Here is a 16987-nt window from a genome sequence, read left to right on the forward strand (position 1 = left end):
TTTTATTTCTTTATTATGGGGCTTTTTTGGCAAACTTTACTCCCTGAAAAAGATTCAATAAGATTTGAATGTGTACAATAAGCTCTATAAGCTTACAGGAAGATTTCCAGGTGCACAACATAATTCACAAACACGTATAACACAATGCATAAAAGCTCATCATATACTGCTTCTCAAATGTACAGATTTCAAACCGCACACGTAGACTGGTTGTGACCCAGAGTCCGGAATAATGCAAGAAATGGATCAAGGCCTGCAGACCTCATGTCCAGTTGAATCACACTGTGATCAAAACGTGCTCGTCTGCTCAAAGGTGTAGTAAACATCCCATTTTTGGACATAACGACAAACGGACCTCAAATACTCTGGTGCCATCATGTGGTGACTCCGAAAAAAAAAGAGTTTTCTCCACTTGCACTCAGAATTTACTCCTCAAAATAAGTCAATCACCAGTTTTTAAACTCTTAATATTTTTACACTCGGAATTTGTTGCTTATAAATAAATGTCCATTCTCTTGACACTTAAAATAAATCAAAGTATCTATTGAAGTTTAATTTCTACATACATTTTGCTACATTCCTGCAGGTGGTGCCAGTGTATCATCAAAAAAAAATTCATGTCTTCAGTCAGACATAAAACATTTGCTTGGAACATTTGCTCTAAATCAGTCAGATGGCTCATTTAGAATGCAGAAGTTGACCAAGCATGTGGTGGTGTCCTGTTAAATATGTCAAGGTCCTCGTGAAAGACAGATTGTATTCTCATCAATGGTGGAAAATTAAATATTAAAGAAAATTTCATGTTGGTTAAGACATAAGTAGATACTTTGTTCCATGGTGGACTTTGAAAGACATACTGTATTTTAAATGTTAAACTTTATTTCACACACCCACAAAAAAATCAATACCAACACCAAAATAAAAATAATAAAAAAACATTCTACGGTTATACAGTAGATTTAGAGTCTTACAGGTTTTGGACAAGACTCAAAATATTAAAGATAAAAGCAAATTTGAATAAGCAAATTCAATCTGGAGAGACTGAGACAGAGAAAGAAAGCGACAAAAAAAAAAATCATGACAATTAAACATTAAAGTCCTTTGGTGTTCAGGCCCCGGCCGAGGACGTCGAGCTGGAACTTCGATAAGCTCCATAAACATTCCTCATGCTGCATAGGAATGTAATCCCCCCGGGGCCAGTACTGGTGGCGGAGGTCGGAGAAGGATGTGGCCTGAAGAGCTGGGAGCTGAAGGTGGAGATGGGGCGGAGGTGGGTTGATCGCAGCTGGTAAGCGGAGGAGGCCATGGATGAAGGTCCTTATCAACTGGAGGTTGATCGATGATTGGCCATGATCCAGCGTTGATAGGTCCAGGGTGATGAGAGGGAGGCGCTGATTAATGAGGCAGGTGAGTCTAGAGAGTCTTCCAGATTGAATTTGTGCCAAAGATTCATTTCACAATTTAAGTAAAACATTTCCTTGGAAGCAAAACTGAGATAAAAACTTCACACAAGCAAACAAAAACGTAAAAACTCCATAAAGTCAAACAAAAAATAAATTACCAAAGGAATCAGAAAAGGCTTCAAACAACCACATAAAAAAACCCAACAACAACAAAAAGCACAAATATTAAATGTATTAAAAACACCCTGGCAGTTTTACATTATGTCATCAATATATTTTCATTATTTACCCAGAGGTCTAAACTTACTCAAAAGCAAATAAGAACGTAACTTCTATGCTTTATTTATTTCATGGGTTAATTTCCACTGGAATTAAACTTCAACAATTAGATATTTTACCTTTACATTTAGCCGACTTCTTCATCTAAAGAGTTCAGTCCTTCATCTGTTCACTTCATCATCTCTTGATAAAAGAAAGTCCAGGCTTTGTGACAATATCACGGTTTGTTGCTTCTGAGCCAGGGTGTTCCTCCCTTTGATCAAACAGGTTGCTCTTCGTGCTCATAGGCTCTTCCTTCGTTTAAAGTGCCCTGATGGAAGTAGATGGACGTTTCCAGTTTCTCAAACTAATATGACCTTTTGGCCAAAATGAACTACATAATCCAGGGAATTGTCACTTAACTGTTTAGCACCTTCATTAACATTGATCAATAAAATCATGACTTGTGAGAAAATGTCTTTTTCACTGAAGAGAACTCCAACAAAAAATGTTTTTCTTTAAAAAAAAATCCCCTATTCCGGAGAATACTTCTAGATAGCTTTTTTTAATCTACAGCTGATCTATTAGCAGTGCTGATAATGGAAATACTGTTCACAGAAAATAAAGTTGTATTCAGTAAATTTGCTTCCTTACATATTAGAGGCATTACAGACATTCATTTCTGTCTGAAAATTGCATATATTATGACAACTTTGATTTCTCTATTGTGATGTAACTGATGGCAATAGATTAGTCCACTTCTTCATTTTATATTTTATTGTTATTTTTCGGTAATTGTTTTCCTTGTACTTTTCAGTAAATGCTCTATTTGTTTTTTTAAATTGTGCTGTCCAGTGAGACCCTAATATACAGTTTTCATTATCTTTAATTAGTGTCCAGTAAAACAAACAGCTCTTCGTCTCGTTGAAATATTTCCGATATGTGCTATGACAAAAAAAGCAAATATGCTGATTGACTATTCATAATTTGTAGGTCTGTGTCACAAAAATATCCACAAAACAGTGAACCTGATAGGCTGGAGGGAGTATCACAGTCTATCACACTTTAGTCCAAGTGTAATAAACTACTAAACATCAGTTTAGTAGTTTATTACTAAAGTTTATTACTAAATAAATAACTAAATAAACTTGGACTAATTGATGTTAACTTGCGTAAACAAAGGATTGTTTTCACCTGACCTTTAAAAGAATAACATGCATAGGAAAAAAGGTTTTTATTAGAATAACAGTGATTTACACTTAAAACTCTAAGTTTCCAAACAAACTTTACCAGCTTGCCATGAGAGTTGAAGCTCTGAAGTTGCAAATTCTTTAGATAAACAAAAATCACATTTAAAAAAATAGTTTTTCTTTCCAATATTGCATCACACTTTTTTTTTTTTATTTTATGCATGTTACCCAGTACGAAGCTTCTCATAGTCCTTTGGGGCCCATACTAGGCGCTTGACGAGTATGTCTTCTGCATTGACAATATATTCATCCCAGCAGTACTCAGGAGAGAGCAACTTGGTGGGTTTGTTGAGCCAAAAGTACTTGTTCAAGTGACTTTCATCATGCCATAAAGCCTCTACATTTTTCAGTTTGTCTTCCATGATGTTGACATAACAGTAATCTGCCAAGGCCTTTACTTTTTCACATGTTCCTCCAAAAATTGCAGCATGGTAGTAGTAATCGCCTTCAGTCATGTAAGCTTTGGATTCTGGATTTCTGTCATATGTGAACCTGTACTTTGGGAGTTTGTAATAGTGAGCATGGAGTAAAGCTACTGACTCCCCAAGAGCCTCAGAGCCAAATCTGCCTTTAAATATCTGATCCACATCAAAGCAGAAGACATGAGTGAATTTGTGCTGGAGAACTGCATCAATTAACTCTGATATTGTCTTCATTCGCATCATAGAGATGTCTTGCCACCTGCTGTGCTTCTCTACCTTGACAATGCTGATGTTTCGTTGAGGAGCCAGGGTAATTTCTGGCACCTGCTCTGGTAAATCCGTAAACACGAAATACGTCACAGGTAATCCCAGCATGAAATGTTCTTCTGCTGAAGTCAGGAATGTCTTGAGATAGGCTTCCAGGTACCTTCAGCAGAGACACAGAAAGGTGAGCAGTTACTGTAGGTCAGTATGCTAATCATAGATAGAAAATATAAAGGCTCTTTTTCTATGGCATTAACAATAACGGTTATCTGTATATGTTAATGTTCACATACACAAAGGAATGCATCATCTTTAAAATTTAAAATGGATATTTCATTGTAGTTTAAAGTAAAAAAAAAAAAGTGTTAAGCATTAATAAATCACAGTCTGCTTTCTTGCTACCCTTCAACGTAGACATCGGTTTAAAGTGCAATTTTCTGATAACAAAAGTTTGAGTCAAATAATACAAAAACAACTATTAACTACATAAAACTAAAGATAAAATCTACTAATTAGTTTCCCAATATCAAAACTACTTGACTAAATGTTCTTCTACAAATGTTATTTTTAAGACTGTTTTCATTTTAAAACAAAGAAATGTGTCAGAAATATGCTGTCTTCCGCTGAACACTTACAATCTGTATTTTTTTTCAATGCTGAAACAGCTCACAAAATAATCTTGCAATTTAATACCCCAAACATCAAACACAAGAAATAATAAGGTGTACATGAATTGTTTTATTCCTTTAAAAAAAAAAATCTATTAACTTGGTTTGGTTTTGTTTACCTAATTGTATCAAATGTTTTCAGTTTTTTACCTTTTTCTATTGCTGAAATAAAAGTTCTACCTCAATTTCAATGAACAATGTCTCCTCACGAGCAACTATAAATATTTTGGAAGGAGCTCTGAATAGAAGACAGACAGAAACTTTATTACCGTATTTTCCGCACTATGAGGCGCACCGGATTATAAGGCGCACCTTCAATTAATGGCCTATTTTAAAACTTTTTTCATATATAAGGAGCACTGCATTATAAGGCACATAGAATAGACGCTGCAGTAGAGGCTGGAGTTACGTTATGCATCCACTAAATGGAGCTGCACTAAACGGAATGTCAACAAAACAGTCCGACTCCGGTCAGCGAGGAGAGCCTTCCGCGTCTGGGCCGGGGCGTGGCCGGACGATGGTCACCCTTCTCCGTTCGCGCACAGCATGTTCGTGGAGAACGTGCTGCTAAATGACCTGCAGACAACCTGATTATCAGGTCGGTAGGTAGATGGGTCAGTCAAACTTTATCAACAAACCAGCTTTCTGACAACTATCCCAGCATGCACTGCACGCTTCTTCTTCTACGGGGGAAAATGAAGTCGGCGGCTGTTTACCGTAGTTGCTAGACCTGTTGTGGCTCAATATTGATCCATATATAAGGCGCACCGGATTACAAGGCGCACTGTCGGCTTTTGAGGAAATTGAAGGTTTTTAGGTGCACCTTATAGTGCGGAAAATACGGTAATCCCTTTGGGGTTTTCCCTCGGGGAAATTGTTCCCGTCTCCCACATAACATTTTATGTTTTTAAATGCATGAAGAAACAAACCTTCCAACAGCAAAAACTGTGATGGCCACAGCTGTATTGGCTTCTTTGTACTTTTGGTCATATAGATTATTATCAAACATCAGTTCCCACATAATAGGTGCGTTCCAGGAAGTCTGGGTCTGAACATTTGGTCTGGCCCTGAAATAAGAAAAAAAAAAAAAAACAAATAAGAAAAACAAAACAAGTCATCATTATCACATTACTTTTCATAAATCTTAAATTTGATATATTTACTTGGGTAAGCTTAACTCGATAACTTGGAACAACTCTTTTTTTTTAAGTTGGATCAGCTGTTTGCTTTTTTCATTGTGTGATGAACATGTTTTACATCCCAAGACACATTTGTAAAAATGGTTTTCATGTGGAAAGTACAGTTTAAAACGATCCTCTTTAAAAGGCTATCTGGGCATCACCATAAAGGAATCCTGACTTCTCCCACTATGTTAACTGGAATGTTATGTTAACTGGTGTGACGTCACTCCCAGATCCGAAAGGTGACAGTGTTTTCAAAGAAAAGTAGTACTTGACTCTATTACTCAATCTCATTTAGTTTCTCTCCTTCCCATGAGAAGACATGAACTCTGACCTCACCCTTGGAAGAATCAAACTTCCGGGACTTATTTTCATTTGTTTGCATATGTAAATGGAGGCGTATAAGAGAGGAGTGTTATCTCAGCCTGTGCACTCAATATCAGATTTATTGGGATGTTAAAAGGAAGTATACTTAAATCATAATCTGTTTTTGTTCCTCATGTGCAAACTTGTCATTTTATTTTTAGTAAATGACAAGTTATGATAGCTAACCCATTCAAGTCAATTTTGCAAAAATATATATGTATATTTAAGTTATTTAGTCAGGCTGAATGTAAATGCACACCAATGTTATCAGATTTTTCTTTGTGAAAACACCAACAACAAAAAAGAAACTGTCAGGATGTGTTGGTTGAAGTAGGAACCAAATGCAGGACACTGGTCAGAAAGTTTATTATGAATGTTTAGTATAAAAGCCTTACAAAAAACAACAAATAAATAAATAAACAAACAAGCACAGGAACAATAGGGACCCAGAGCTGGACAAAACAGGAATTCTGGGTAAAATAACAGCAGTGAATCAATAGGAAAACAAGGAGATAACTGGAAAAGCCAGCAAAGAGTGAGAGAAGCAGAAATGTTTAAGTACTGGGAGAGTGAATGCACAATAATCAAACTGGGCTGATTGACTAACTGATTCAGGTGTGAGAGGAGAGTGTGGCAACGTGCACAGTAAATAAATCTAACTAAAGAATGACAAAAAAAATCTTACACTAAAGAATGAGAAGATAAAAGAAACATAATTAAACTAGAGTTACAAAGAATAAYGAGACACAAGAAACAAACAAACATAAACTAGACTCACTAAGACAGCACTGAACTAAAGTAAAACAGAAATAAGACTAATCTACTAAAAGAGATGAAGGACATCTCAAGTCATCTCCCACAGAGAAACACTAAAACTTAAGGACAATCAAACTAACAACACATAATACTAACAATAATTGCAATTTAGTTAGTAGAGTACCATTTAGTTAAAATTAACATGACTTCCAAACCGGATTCCAAAAAAGTTGGGACACTGAGCAAATTGTGAATAAAAACTGAATGCAATGATGTGGAAGTGCCAACATCTAATATTTTATTCACAATAGAACACAAATCACAGATCAAAAGTTTAAACTGAGAGAATTTATAATTTTAAGGGAAAAATATGTTGTTTCAAAATTTCATGATGTCAACAAATCCCCAAAAAGTTGGGACAAGGCCATTTTTACCACTGTGTGGTATCTCCCCTTCTTCTTCCAACACTCAACAGACATCTGGGGACAGAGGAGACCAGTTTCTTAAGTTTAGAAATGGGAATGCTCTCCCATCAGGCCTCTAACTGTTCAATCGTCTTGGGCCTTCTTTGTCGCACCTTCCTCTTTATGATGCGCCAAATGTTCTCTATAGGTGAAAGATCTGGACAGCAGGCTGGACATTTCAGTACCCGGATCCTTCTCCTACGTAGCCATGATGTAATTGCTGCAGAATGTGGTCTGGCATTATCTTGTTGAAAAATGCAGGGTATTCCCTGAAAGAGATGACGTCTAGATGGGAGCATATGTTGTTCTAAAACCTGAACATAGTTCTCTGCATTAATGGAGCCTTTCCAGACATGCAAGCTGCCCAGGCCACAAGCACTCATGCAACCCCATGCAGTGATGCAGGCTTCTGAACAGAGCATTGATAATAACTTGGGTTATCCTTGTCCTCTCTGGTCCAGATGACATGGCGTCCCAGTGTTCCATAAAGAACTTCAAATCGTGACTCATCTGACCACAGAACAGTCGTCCATTTTGCCTCACTCCATTTTAAATGACTCCTGGCCCAGTGCAAACGGCTGAGCTTGTGGAGCTTAGAAATGGCTTCCTCTTTGCACTGTAGTTTCAGCTGCAGCGGCGGATGGCACGGTGGATTGTGTTCACTGACRATGCTTTCTGGAAGTATTCCTGAGCCCATGCTGTTATTTCCTTGACAGTGGCATTCCTGTTTGAGGTGCAGTAACGTTTAAGGGCCCAGAGATCACGAGCATCCAGTAGAGTTTTACGGCCTTGACCCTTACGCACAGCTATTGTTCCTAATTCTCTGGATCTTTTGATGATGTTATGCATGGTCGATGATGATAACTTAAAAGTCTTTGCTATTTAACACCATTCTGGTATTGCCGCACTATCTTTCTGCGCAACAATGGTGGAATTGGTGATCTTCTTACCATCTTGGCTACAGAGACATTGACACTCTAAGAAGCTCTTTTTGTACCCAATCATGTTATCAATTGACCTAATTAGTGTTAATTGGTCTTCCAGCTGTTTGTTACATGTTCAATTTCCTTTTTCCAGCCATTTATTGCTACTTGTCCCAACTTTTTGGGGATTTGTAGACACTGTGAAATTTTGAATCAACATATTTTTCCTTTAAAATGTTACATTTACTCAGATTAAATTTTTGATCTGCCATCTATGTTCTATTACGAATAAAATATTGACGTTTGCCAACTCCACATTATTGCATTCAGTTTTTATTCACAATTTGTTTAGTGTCCCAACTTTTTTGGAATCCGTTTGTAGTCTAAATTGTAGTTTTTGCACTTATAGTTTTGATTAAATGTTTGAGGTAAACATTTGAAGGTTTAGTTTTCTGGGTATTGATATTGGAATATGGACTGAAGTGCACTGTGAATTGTTTTGATGCTGGCCCTGGGGTTTCTTTTTCTTTTTTTCCTTTCTCTCTTTTTCATCTATTTGCTGAACTACGATGTCATTTGTAGCTGTGTGTGTGTGTTTCTGTGTGTATTTTCGCAGCTGTGTTTGTGTATTTATTGGCCAGCCTGTGTGTTTCTGGCTGCATCTCTGTCTGCAGAGACGTTGCATTGGTTGATCCGTCTGTCTTTATGCGTTTTTATGTTTGTGCGCCATAACCCTGTATGTCCGCGCCACTGTATGTCTCCGCTGCGTGCTGCTTTTTGCAAGAGGGATGATGTTTCTTCTGAATTAAAGTGTGAAATCGGTGCCGGCGCTGATGTCCATCATTGAAAACGGGGTGTGTGTGTGTGTATCTGAAGTAAATGAATAGGGACAGCTGTGTGTATGTGTGGGAGAGTGTGTGTGCATTAAGAGTTTTTGTGGAAAAAGAGGAAATACAACACGATGGAACTTGGCAGCCTGCCCGTGTTCCTTCAGAATTATGACATAGGAGTTTATGTTAAGTTACTGTATTTTGGCTCCTAGTATTCGTTTTTATTCTTGTTTTTTATAGATATTGGGAGTTCAAATGATAGGAATTACTTAAATGAACATGAATATGAAATACTTGAATTTGACTAGGTTAGTCGCATTTTTTAAGGATTTCATTCTAAATTGGAGGATTGTGGACTTATGGAACATTACAGATTCCGTTTATTGCCTTCCTGTTTGACTGAATCACAGTGTTTGCAAAGTGTTTGCAACAGAACGACTGCTACTAAATTGAGATTGGCAATTTCTGATGGTACAGGTTTAATTGAAATGACTAAATTGTTTATTAACACTTTAAAATATTGCTATATTTCATGCATCGCTTCTTAATTGTTCTTAATTGATCTACTATTGAATTTGGACAAACTGTGATCATGTGACTTCTTAAACTAAAATAGAAACTGTTTTGAAACATGTCAGTCTAGGGGTAATATATTTTATTATGGGGTATGAGGACTAATTTATTTCTAACTTTTATTTTGACCTGCATTGGAGGGAAACAGGACTGTTTATCTTGGAGCATGGTGCCATGACAAGGATGGTTTGAAATAACATCGAACATTATCGAATTACCAACTAATTGAATTTATGAATGCATTTGCATAACAACTTTTGAATGTTTCGCAGATGGAAATTCAAAATTTTTTTTTAAACGGACTTTTGTTATGTGATGATTTAATTTTGTGAGAGGTAATGATTTGTAATAGCAAGCTGATGTATGGCTCAGACAGAGTGGATGTCGCATAAAATTAACGTTTTAACTCCAAACAGTAAGTGAGCTTACAAAATTAATCATCACACCTCTGATTGTGTAAACATCTTATCTTATTTTGTATTTTTCTTTTTCTCTGGAGTTCAGGGTTTGGAGCAGAGGAAAGTGTCAGAGGTGCTGCAGTGATTCCAAGCCTGGTTGCAGAACTTGTGGCCACGCGCGGCACATGACGAAACAGAGAAAAGAAAATCCATTTAAATTTGCAGTGTGAGTGAGGGTGACATACACTTTAGTTCATTTTTCTAAATATCTATTTTATTCTATTGTCTCAGGTCTGCTTCCGTTGATGTGGTCCTGGGCGTGGAGGGTTTCGGTGGAGCTGGGTGGCATGGGTGGAGGTGTGTAGCCTGGGAAGCTCAGGGTATGACGGTTGGACTCTGTTGCACATTGATTGTCTGCAGCTTCCCCCACTACAGACTGGGCCTCATCTAATGTTGAACTGCTATAAGAACTGCTGATGAGTCATATGATGTCTATTAAGGTCAGTGATAATGGACTGCTATTTCCTGTTTGTTACTAGGGCCAACTGACGCCTACAGGACCCCGCAACAGATGTGTTTTCTGACTGTGATTTCTGAGACCGATCCTGGCTTGACAGACCTGTGTGTTGTTTCGGATGGTCTGCTGCATCCAGAATCAGCAGGGGATCAAGACCTCAGGGATCAAAGATTCCGAGAGAGAGATGGGGACTTGAGTGTTGTGTGGACAGCCTCCTTGGTTCTGCGCCTTTAACTGTGTTTCCTTCTCCGCAAGATTTGTCAAATACAAGAACTGACCTGAGTTCGTCAAAGAGGGAGAACAATCCTTTGTGTTCTGCAGATGGTGGCCCTAGTCCAGATGTTTCTGTGTTGTGGGAATGACCCTAGGACTCTGGACAATTCCTGATACGGCAGATAAGGAGTGCTATCAGAATGCGAGGTCAACCTGGGCTATAAACTACATTCTACACGTCGGTTCTGTGGGAACATCTAAACACTATCTTTAGACACTATCTTTATAATTTCTTTATGCATTTCAATCATTAGTTTTTCTCATAAGAAGTGATTGGTGCCTAGATAATTTTGAACATTTATTTCCTAATTTGATTCTTTATATGATTTTGGAGTCTGATTTAGATTGTTTTTCTTTTATTAACAATGATTCAAGCTGATACTAACAAGTAATGCCATCTTTGAAAGTCTAGATGTCCTATTTGTACCTCACTTTTAGATTTTTCCATTGCCATTTACAGGAAATTTCATTTTAGATATTATTGCTACATGTTGATGTTGCCGTGTATTTGCTCATTATGTTAATTATTGACAAAGGGTGCAGTACCTTTTGGCTCCATTTCCTCATTATGAGCTGCCAATAAAGTGTGTAGGTAAAACAGTTTGGAGGGGAGATGGAGCTGAGGGGTCCTGTTTTAAAAAGGAGGACTGTCGTCTCATCAGGTGAATGTTTGGGTCATTCTTTGGAGCCTGATGACCTTTTTGTTCCTAATGCAAAGTTGACCATTTTGATGGACTTTTAATACAAGATTCAATGCAATTTTGAATAAAAGGTGTCATTATTTACCAAATAATGCAAAAATGACACTTTTAGTGGACTTTTAATACAAGTTTTAAAGCAACTTTGGATTAAATATGTCATTATTTATCAAATGACACTTCATGAGAACAGTCGTAAACATTCATGAAGACTCCTTCATGTTCATGACAGGTGTTATGTCATGTTTATGAACATGTCATGTCAGTCTTATGCACACTCCGTCAAATAAAGTGTTACCAAAGAAAATATTAAATGAGAGCCATGTATTTCACCTAACGTATTTGCCGGACTATAAGCTGCTACTTTTTTCCTACACTTTGAACATGCGTCTTTTCTGTGGATTTTTCTTCAACCACCAGGGTGCTCTTTAGCAGGAAGTGAATAATTGGAAGTCAAAATTGGAAATCAAAGAAGAACGCGCTAACTTCTATTTAGAACAGGGGTGTCAAACTCAATTTCACCGAGGGACACTTCAGCATATTGGCCACCCTCATCGGGCCACATTGACGGTACAAATCAGGAGTTCCCAGCTGCAGTCCTCCAGACTGCAACTTTTAGATGCATCCCTGCTAAAACACCCCAGACAAAAGGTTGACTTCCCTCATCAGCAGCAACTCAGTTCTGTAGAGGCTTATAATGAGGCAATGATCCAGGTGTGTTAGAGAAGGAACACATCTAAAGTTGCAGATGGTAGCTCTGGAAAACTAGACTTGGGCAGCCCTAGCATAAATGTATAAAAATACAATGTTAAAAATAAATTAAACAACACCTCATATTGTTAAATAACGCTTTGGAGCGTCTGGTCAGCCAGCAGGACCCATATAATCAGCAGGGCTGATATATGGGTCCCATATGGGTTTGTCCACGGGTTCCACGACGGCCCCAAATGGGTTTGCCCATGTAGGGCCTCAGCCTACATGGGCCCTACATGGACAAACCCATGTGGGCCCACCACCATGTAGGGCCCATGTGGGCTGTGACCCTACATGGGTAAACCCATGTGGGCCCATCGTGGAACCCGCGGACAAACCCATATGGGACCCATCTGGTCTGCCCTCCTTTTCCCCACAAGGGGCCCACCCAGGAAGCACATTCAAAACCTTTGGTTGAAATGGCGCGTTAAATTCAAGTCTCCATACAGACCAGAGAAAACTAAAGAGAATGCAACGTTGTGTTGCATTGCATTCCATTTGAGGAGCCGGCAGTTTATCTTGAGGAAATAAATGATGACGCAGAAGTTAATTAGACTGTAACATGCGCGGTCCTTGGTGGTGTGCCTCGTGATTTTTTCAATTAAAACAATGTACCTTGGCTCATAAAAGGCTGAAAAACACTAGTCTAACACGCTCATCTTTCACCAAGATCTTTGTGAAAAATGAATCCAGTTTTGGAGAGAAAAAAAAAAAGTGTTGAGACATTGCAGAAGGTTACCAAAACGATTTCACAGCAAATAGGAGTATGTGACTGTTTGGACACAGCCAGTGTGTTTACCAAGTAACACTGGTAACCTGTAGGTTATCAGGAAGTTAACATAGTTGTCTAAAGCATTAAGTTAAAAAAAGTTCAACCTTAGTCCCTAAATTTTTCCACTGTCTGATAATAAATAATATTTGAATTATTTTAGTTTTTATGCTTTTTTGCGACAAAGGTAGTTCTTAAAACCAGAGTTTAACTTAACTACCTTTATCTAGTCAGACGACACGTATGTATTTAATCTGAAAATTGTAAAAATGTCTTTCTCTTACAGTCAAGGGTTCCACCGAGTTCTCTTATCTAAAATTCAACCCAGAGATGAGTTTAACAGACTAAATTAAATGTATAAAACTGTCAGCTTCAAAATATCAACTTCAAACTGCTGTTGGTCACACATATGACCACAAAAGAAGATTCACACTCTTAAAGAGAAATGTTTAGTCGGAAAGAGGATCTTGTGGTATTTTATTGGGGCCTGCCTTAGCAATGCATAGGGAAGAGCAGTGACTGACTTGCGAAGTTGTTAATGCGGCTCGTACCGCTGCATGCCCCCCCACAAAAATTGTATCAAAACGTGCGGCTCGATGCCGAAAAAGGAGCTATTTTTTCGGGGGGGATCGGAGTTACGATGGCGACGTAAAAAGCGAAAAACGAGCGAAATTTCCAACTGCCGAAACGCAGAGTGTAACCGACACAAACTGCCACTCCGTTAGAGTGGCAGTTTGTTTTTGACCCCAAAATAATTTTGAAATCGCTCTCATGGCTGCAAAAATTGCTCTATTGGTATGAAAGTCGGTCAGGCACTCAACCATTCATTTTCAGACTTTTTTGAAAAATTTCAGAGCTCAGCGCACACCATCTTTCTCTCATCGCTGCTATTACTATGAGCGAGGTAGAGATATGAATCGCGGAAGTATCGGAGATTACAACTAGCCCTCTCATATGCGCTTCAAACGGTTTTCGAATAAGTATCACGGTTCCCGAACGGGAAGGAGTTGTTCGGACTGCTTTTTTTAGTGAAACTGGCTAGCTCAAACAGATAGAATTATGTCTCCCCATCTGTGTCTCTCTCACAGCTGACAGTTGGCAGAGAGGATTAATYACCATAGCAACAGAACACAGGCCACAGCTGCTGATTCAGACAACAAGCACATGGCAGTCTCAGTAGTTCTAACCATAGACATAATATAAGAGTAGACCCCACATTGGCTGCTCCGGCAGGAAATATGTCGGCCATCTTGGAGCGGTACTCTTTCCTACTTTTCTCAATCAAAACAGCAGAAGATGCCTCAGCACTGAGGGATATTGTTGTTTGGATTTATAGATTATTGATGTGAGGGCTCCACAGACAACACTTCACAAGTAAGATGGACATATTATTGTGTATATATTGTGATTGGAATATTACTTTACACTGTGTTTATGTCCACCGGTGAGATACCGGCTAATATTAGCTACAGTGCTTGGTGTAATACGGGGTTCAGCCCCGCTATAAAGGCTAACTGAGATCTAAAAAAATTAATTATTATCCAATATTGACTTAGATTATCTGACACAAGACCCTATATTAGAAATTAAACAATGTTACACATATTATAAAAACTTATATTATGTGTTAAAACATTCACCAGCAAAGTTTACACAGGTGGTAAAGACTATTAAATATGTAATTCTTTCCCTAGTAAGATACATCCCAAATCTTCCGTTTTTGTTTTGAAAGTTTGATAAAGACACGATGTGAGGAAGAAGAGGGAGATATCTATTAAGACAGACAAATTCACTGCAGCACGGATGAATCTCRCATCGGATTTTGGACTCAATCTCAGCTGCTGAATCWCTGAAGCTAGAACTCGTCGGCAGAAAAACATATGAAAAACGTATGCATACATACATGCATATATACATGTATCCAATATATATTATTTAGTATTAATCATTTATTTGTGCCATTATTAATCATTATTTAATTGTGTTTGTATAGTTATATATATATGTATTGATATTACTAAATAATTTATTAAATAAATTATGAACGCCTGTGTGCTTTGTAATATGCTCATCATACATCCAGGGGTGGAGCTATAGGGGGGGCGGCTGCCCCCCGAACCGGGCCGGATGGGGGCCCGGCTCTGGAGGTGCCAGGGAGGGAGGAATGGTTTCAAGTCGCTTAAATGTCTGATTGGATCAGTGGATCAGTGTGGCCATTGAAACCAATTTGACTTGAAGCATGAACAGATTCACCTGATGATGCTTTTGAAGAGTACCATCTGATTACCAGCATCATCTAAGACCAGAATTTAGCGTTTCTGTATTTTTTTTTCTGTTACTGTTTTTATAGTTTGTACTGTGGTTAAATATTCAGGACAACATATATCTGATGACATATCTGATAATATAGACATTTGTATACAACGCATTGTATGCACAATCTGAATTAGAATCAGTATTGTTTTATTAGCCAAGTTTGTTCGCACAAACAAGGACTCTGACTTTGGTTTTCAAGCTTCTGTGTATAAACCTCAGTATAAGCATATAGACTTTAGACAAAATACAAAGATAAATGAACAATATGTTAAAATCTATTTGCAGCCAATTGTTTGATAAAGTATAAAAAAATTATATGACAATGCAAAAATATTTCTTTTACTTCACAACAGAGGAACCGAGTACTTTTGCACATTGGATTCATTAAAGAAACATCCTGGAATAAGAAACTGTCTCTGTGGTGAGTGTTTTTTGCAAACAGCATGTTGTGCATGATCTGTCAAAATGTTATCTACCCTTTACCTAGCCGTAGATCTGTACAGGTCTTGAACGGAGCAAACACCGGTCATGATGATACTCTCTGCAGTTTATATGCTGAGACATAAATTTGGTATGTGCTCGCTTCCGAGGTTGAATAACAGCTTACTCTACCTTCATGCACTTAAACTACACAGGAGAAAAAAATGATGTAGCATGATGGAATGAGTGTGTTGTTTAAGATGTCAAGTACTGACTTGTTCTATGCAAGATCTTGTGTGGGTTCAAGAACTATAGAAGGATGACTGTATCACTAACAGATTCTGAACTAACCCTTTTCTCAGAGAACAGCAGAGTAATAAAAGTGTTTTGTAAAAGAAATACTTGTCTTAAAGTTCTCTTACCCGAAGTTAAGTTTGCCATCCAAATCATTTATGGTTGCTGGTGTTGATTCCCTTGGCACATATAGTTCTTTGATAAAGGCAACTGCTCTTAAATGCCTACAAAAAGAATAATTAGTAAAAGAAAGAAAAAACAGTTAATTGAAAAACATAATTGAACAAAAAACAAACATCATCTTTGGTGCTAAAATCTCAAAGACAAGTATTTTAACTTTTGGTACACACCTGATATACCAAGAAAGGAAGCCTGATGCAAGTAATACAATGCAGATAAAGAGTCCAGCAATCTTTCCTCTGTGATTGGACATACTAGAATGAAGCAAATGAACAAGTTTAATAGATTAAGCTTTGACAGAGCAGAAAATGTAATCGCTAAAGCTATAATTTATGAATTACTTTAATTTGAAAAAGTAAAACCTTGTAACAGAGGATATTATTTGTTGACCTAACTATACTTCAGCTTCCCAAAATTCTAATACAAAAGTATTATCCTTTGTGCTGGTCAATCAAATTAAATCAAGGTTTAAATACATCGCAGTAGTTAAATGTGTTTTACGCCACTTAAAATTTTTCTTTCCTTTCCAGTTTCAGGAATCTAAAATGTTTATTCGTTTTCTTTAAACACATACTAACAATTATGAATCTTCTCTGGATTATGTTATTCACGTTCACAAATTAAATCTACAGTTTATAAACTTATGAAAGTGGGTCCAACTTAACAAAAATTAAAAAAACGTAGCTGGAAATGGTCACTCGAAAATAAACATTAGGACATGCAAATATGAAACTAAAAAAAAATAAATAAATAATAAAAAAAAAACTATCGCGTTATGGTGTATTTAGTATAATTTGAAGGGCCGGTTGGTGTTATGCCCAGAAAAGCACGCCTGCCCAAATTTGCATCCCCTGTCGCGGGAGCGCGCATCGCTCTAAGCTCTCGCATATTGACGAGGAAACGGATAAAAATATGACCGAAGAGGAAATTTTAAAGATATTTGTAACATTATCACGTTTCCTAACCATGTAATCCCTAATACGGTGGGTTTTATTTCGCAAATTATTTGAA

The 16987-nt window shown here is 37.6% G+C and overlaps 1 protein-coding gene across 1 annotated transcript in view; it reads right to left on the minus strand.

Annotated features, from left to right (window-relative positions):
• Positions 1–2880: 2880 nt before the first annotated feature.
• Positions 2881–16987, minus strand: part of LOC103462901 (N-acetyllactosaminide alpha-1,3-galactosyltransferase-like) — a 21317-nt gene continuing 7210 nt past the window's right edge. The window contains exons 2-5 of the mRNA XM_008405944.2: positions 16147–16230; positions 15925–16020; positions 5195–5332; positions 2881–3760 (exon numbers count right to left, since the gene is read on the minus strand). Of these exons, the coding sequence (XP_008404166.1) occupies positions 3076–3760; positions 5195–5332; positions 15925–16020; positions 16147–16229 (1002 nt within the window). The 5' untranslated portion in view covers position 16230 and the 3' untranslated portion in view covers positions 2881–3075. The remainder of the gene's footprint in view (positions 3761–5194; positions 5333–15924; positions 16021–16146; positions 16231–16987) is intronic.

The sequence above is a fragment of the Poecilia reticulata genome, linkage group LG3, assembly GCF_000633615.1.
Source record: "Poecilia reticulata strain Guanapo linkage group LG3, Guppy_female_1.0+MT, whole genome shotgun sequence".
NCBI lineage: Eukaryota > Metazoa > Chordata > Actinopteri > Cyprinodontiformes > Poeciliidae > Poecilia > Poecilia reticulata.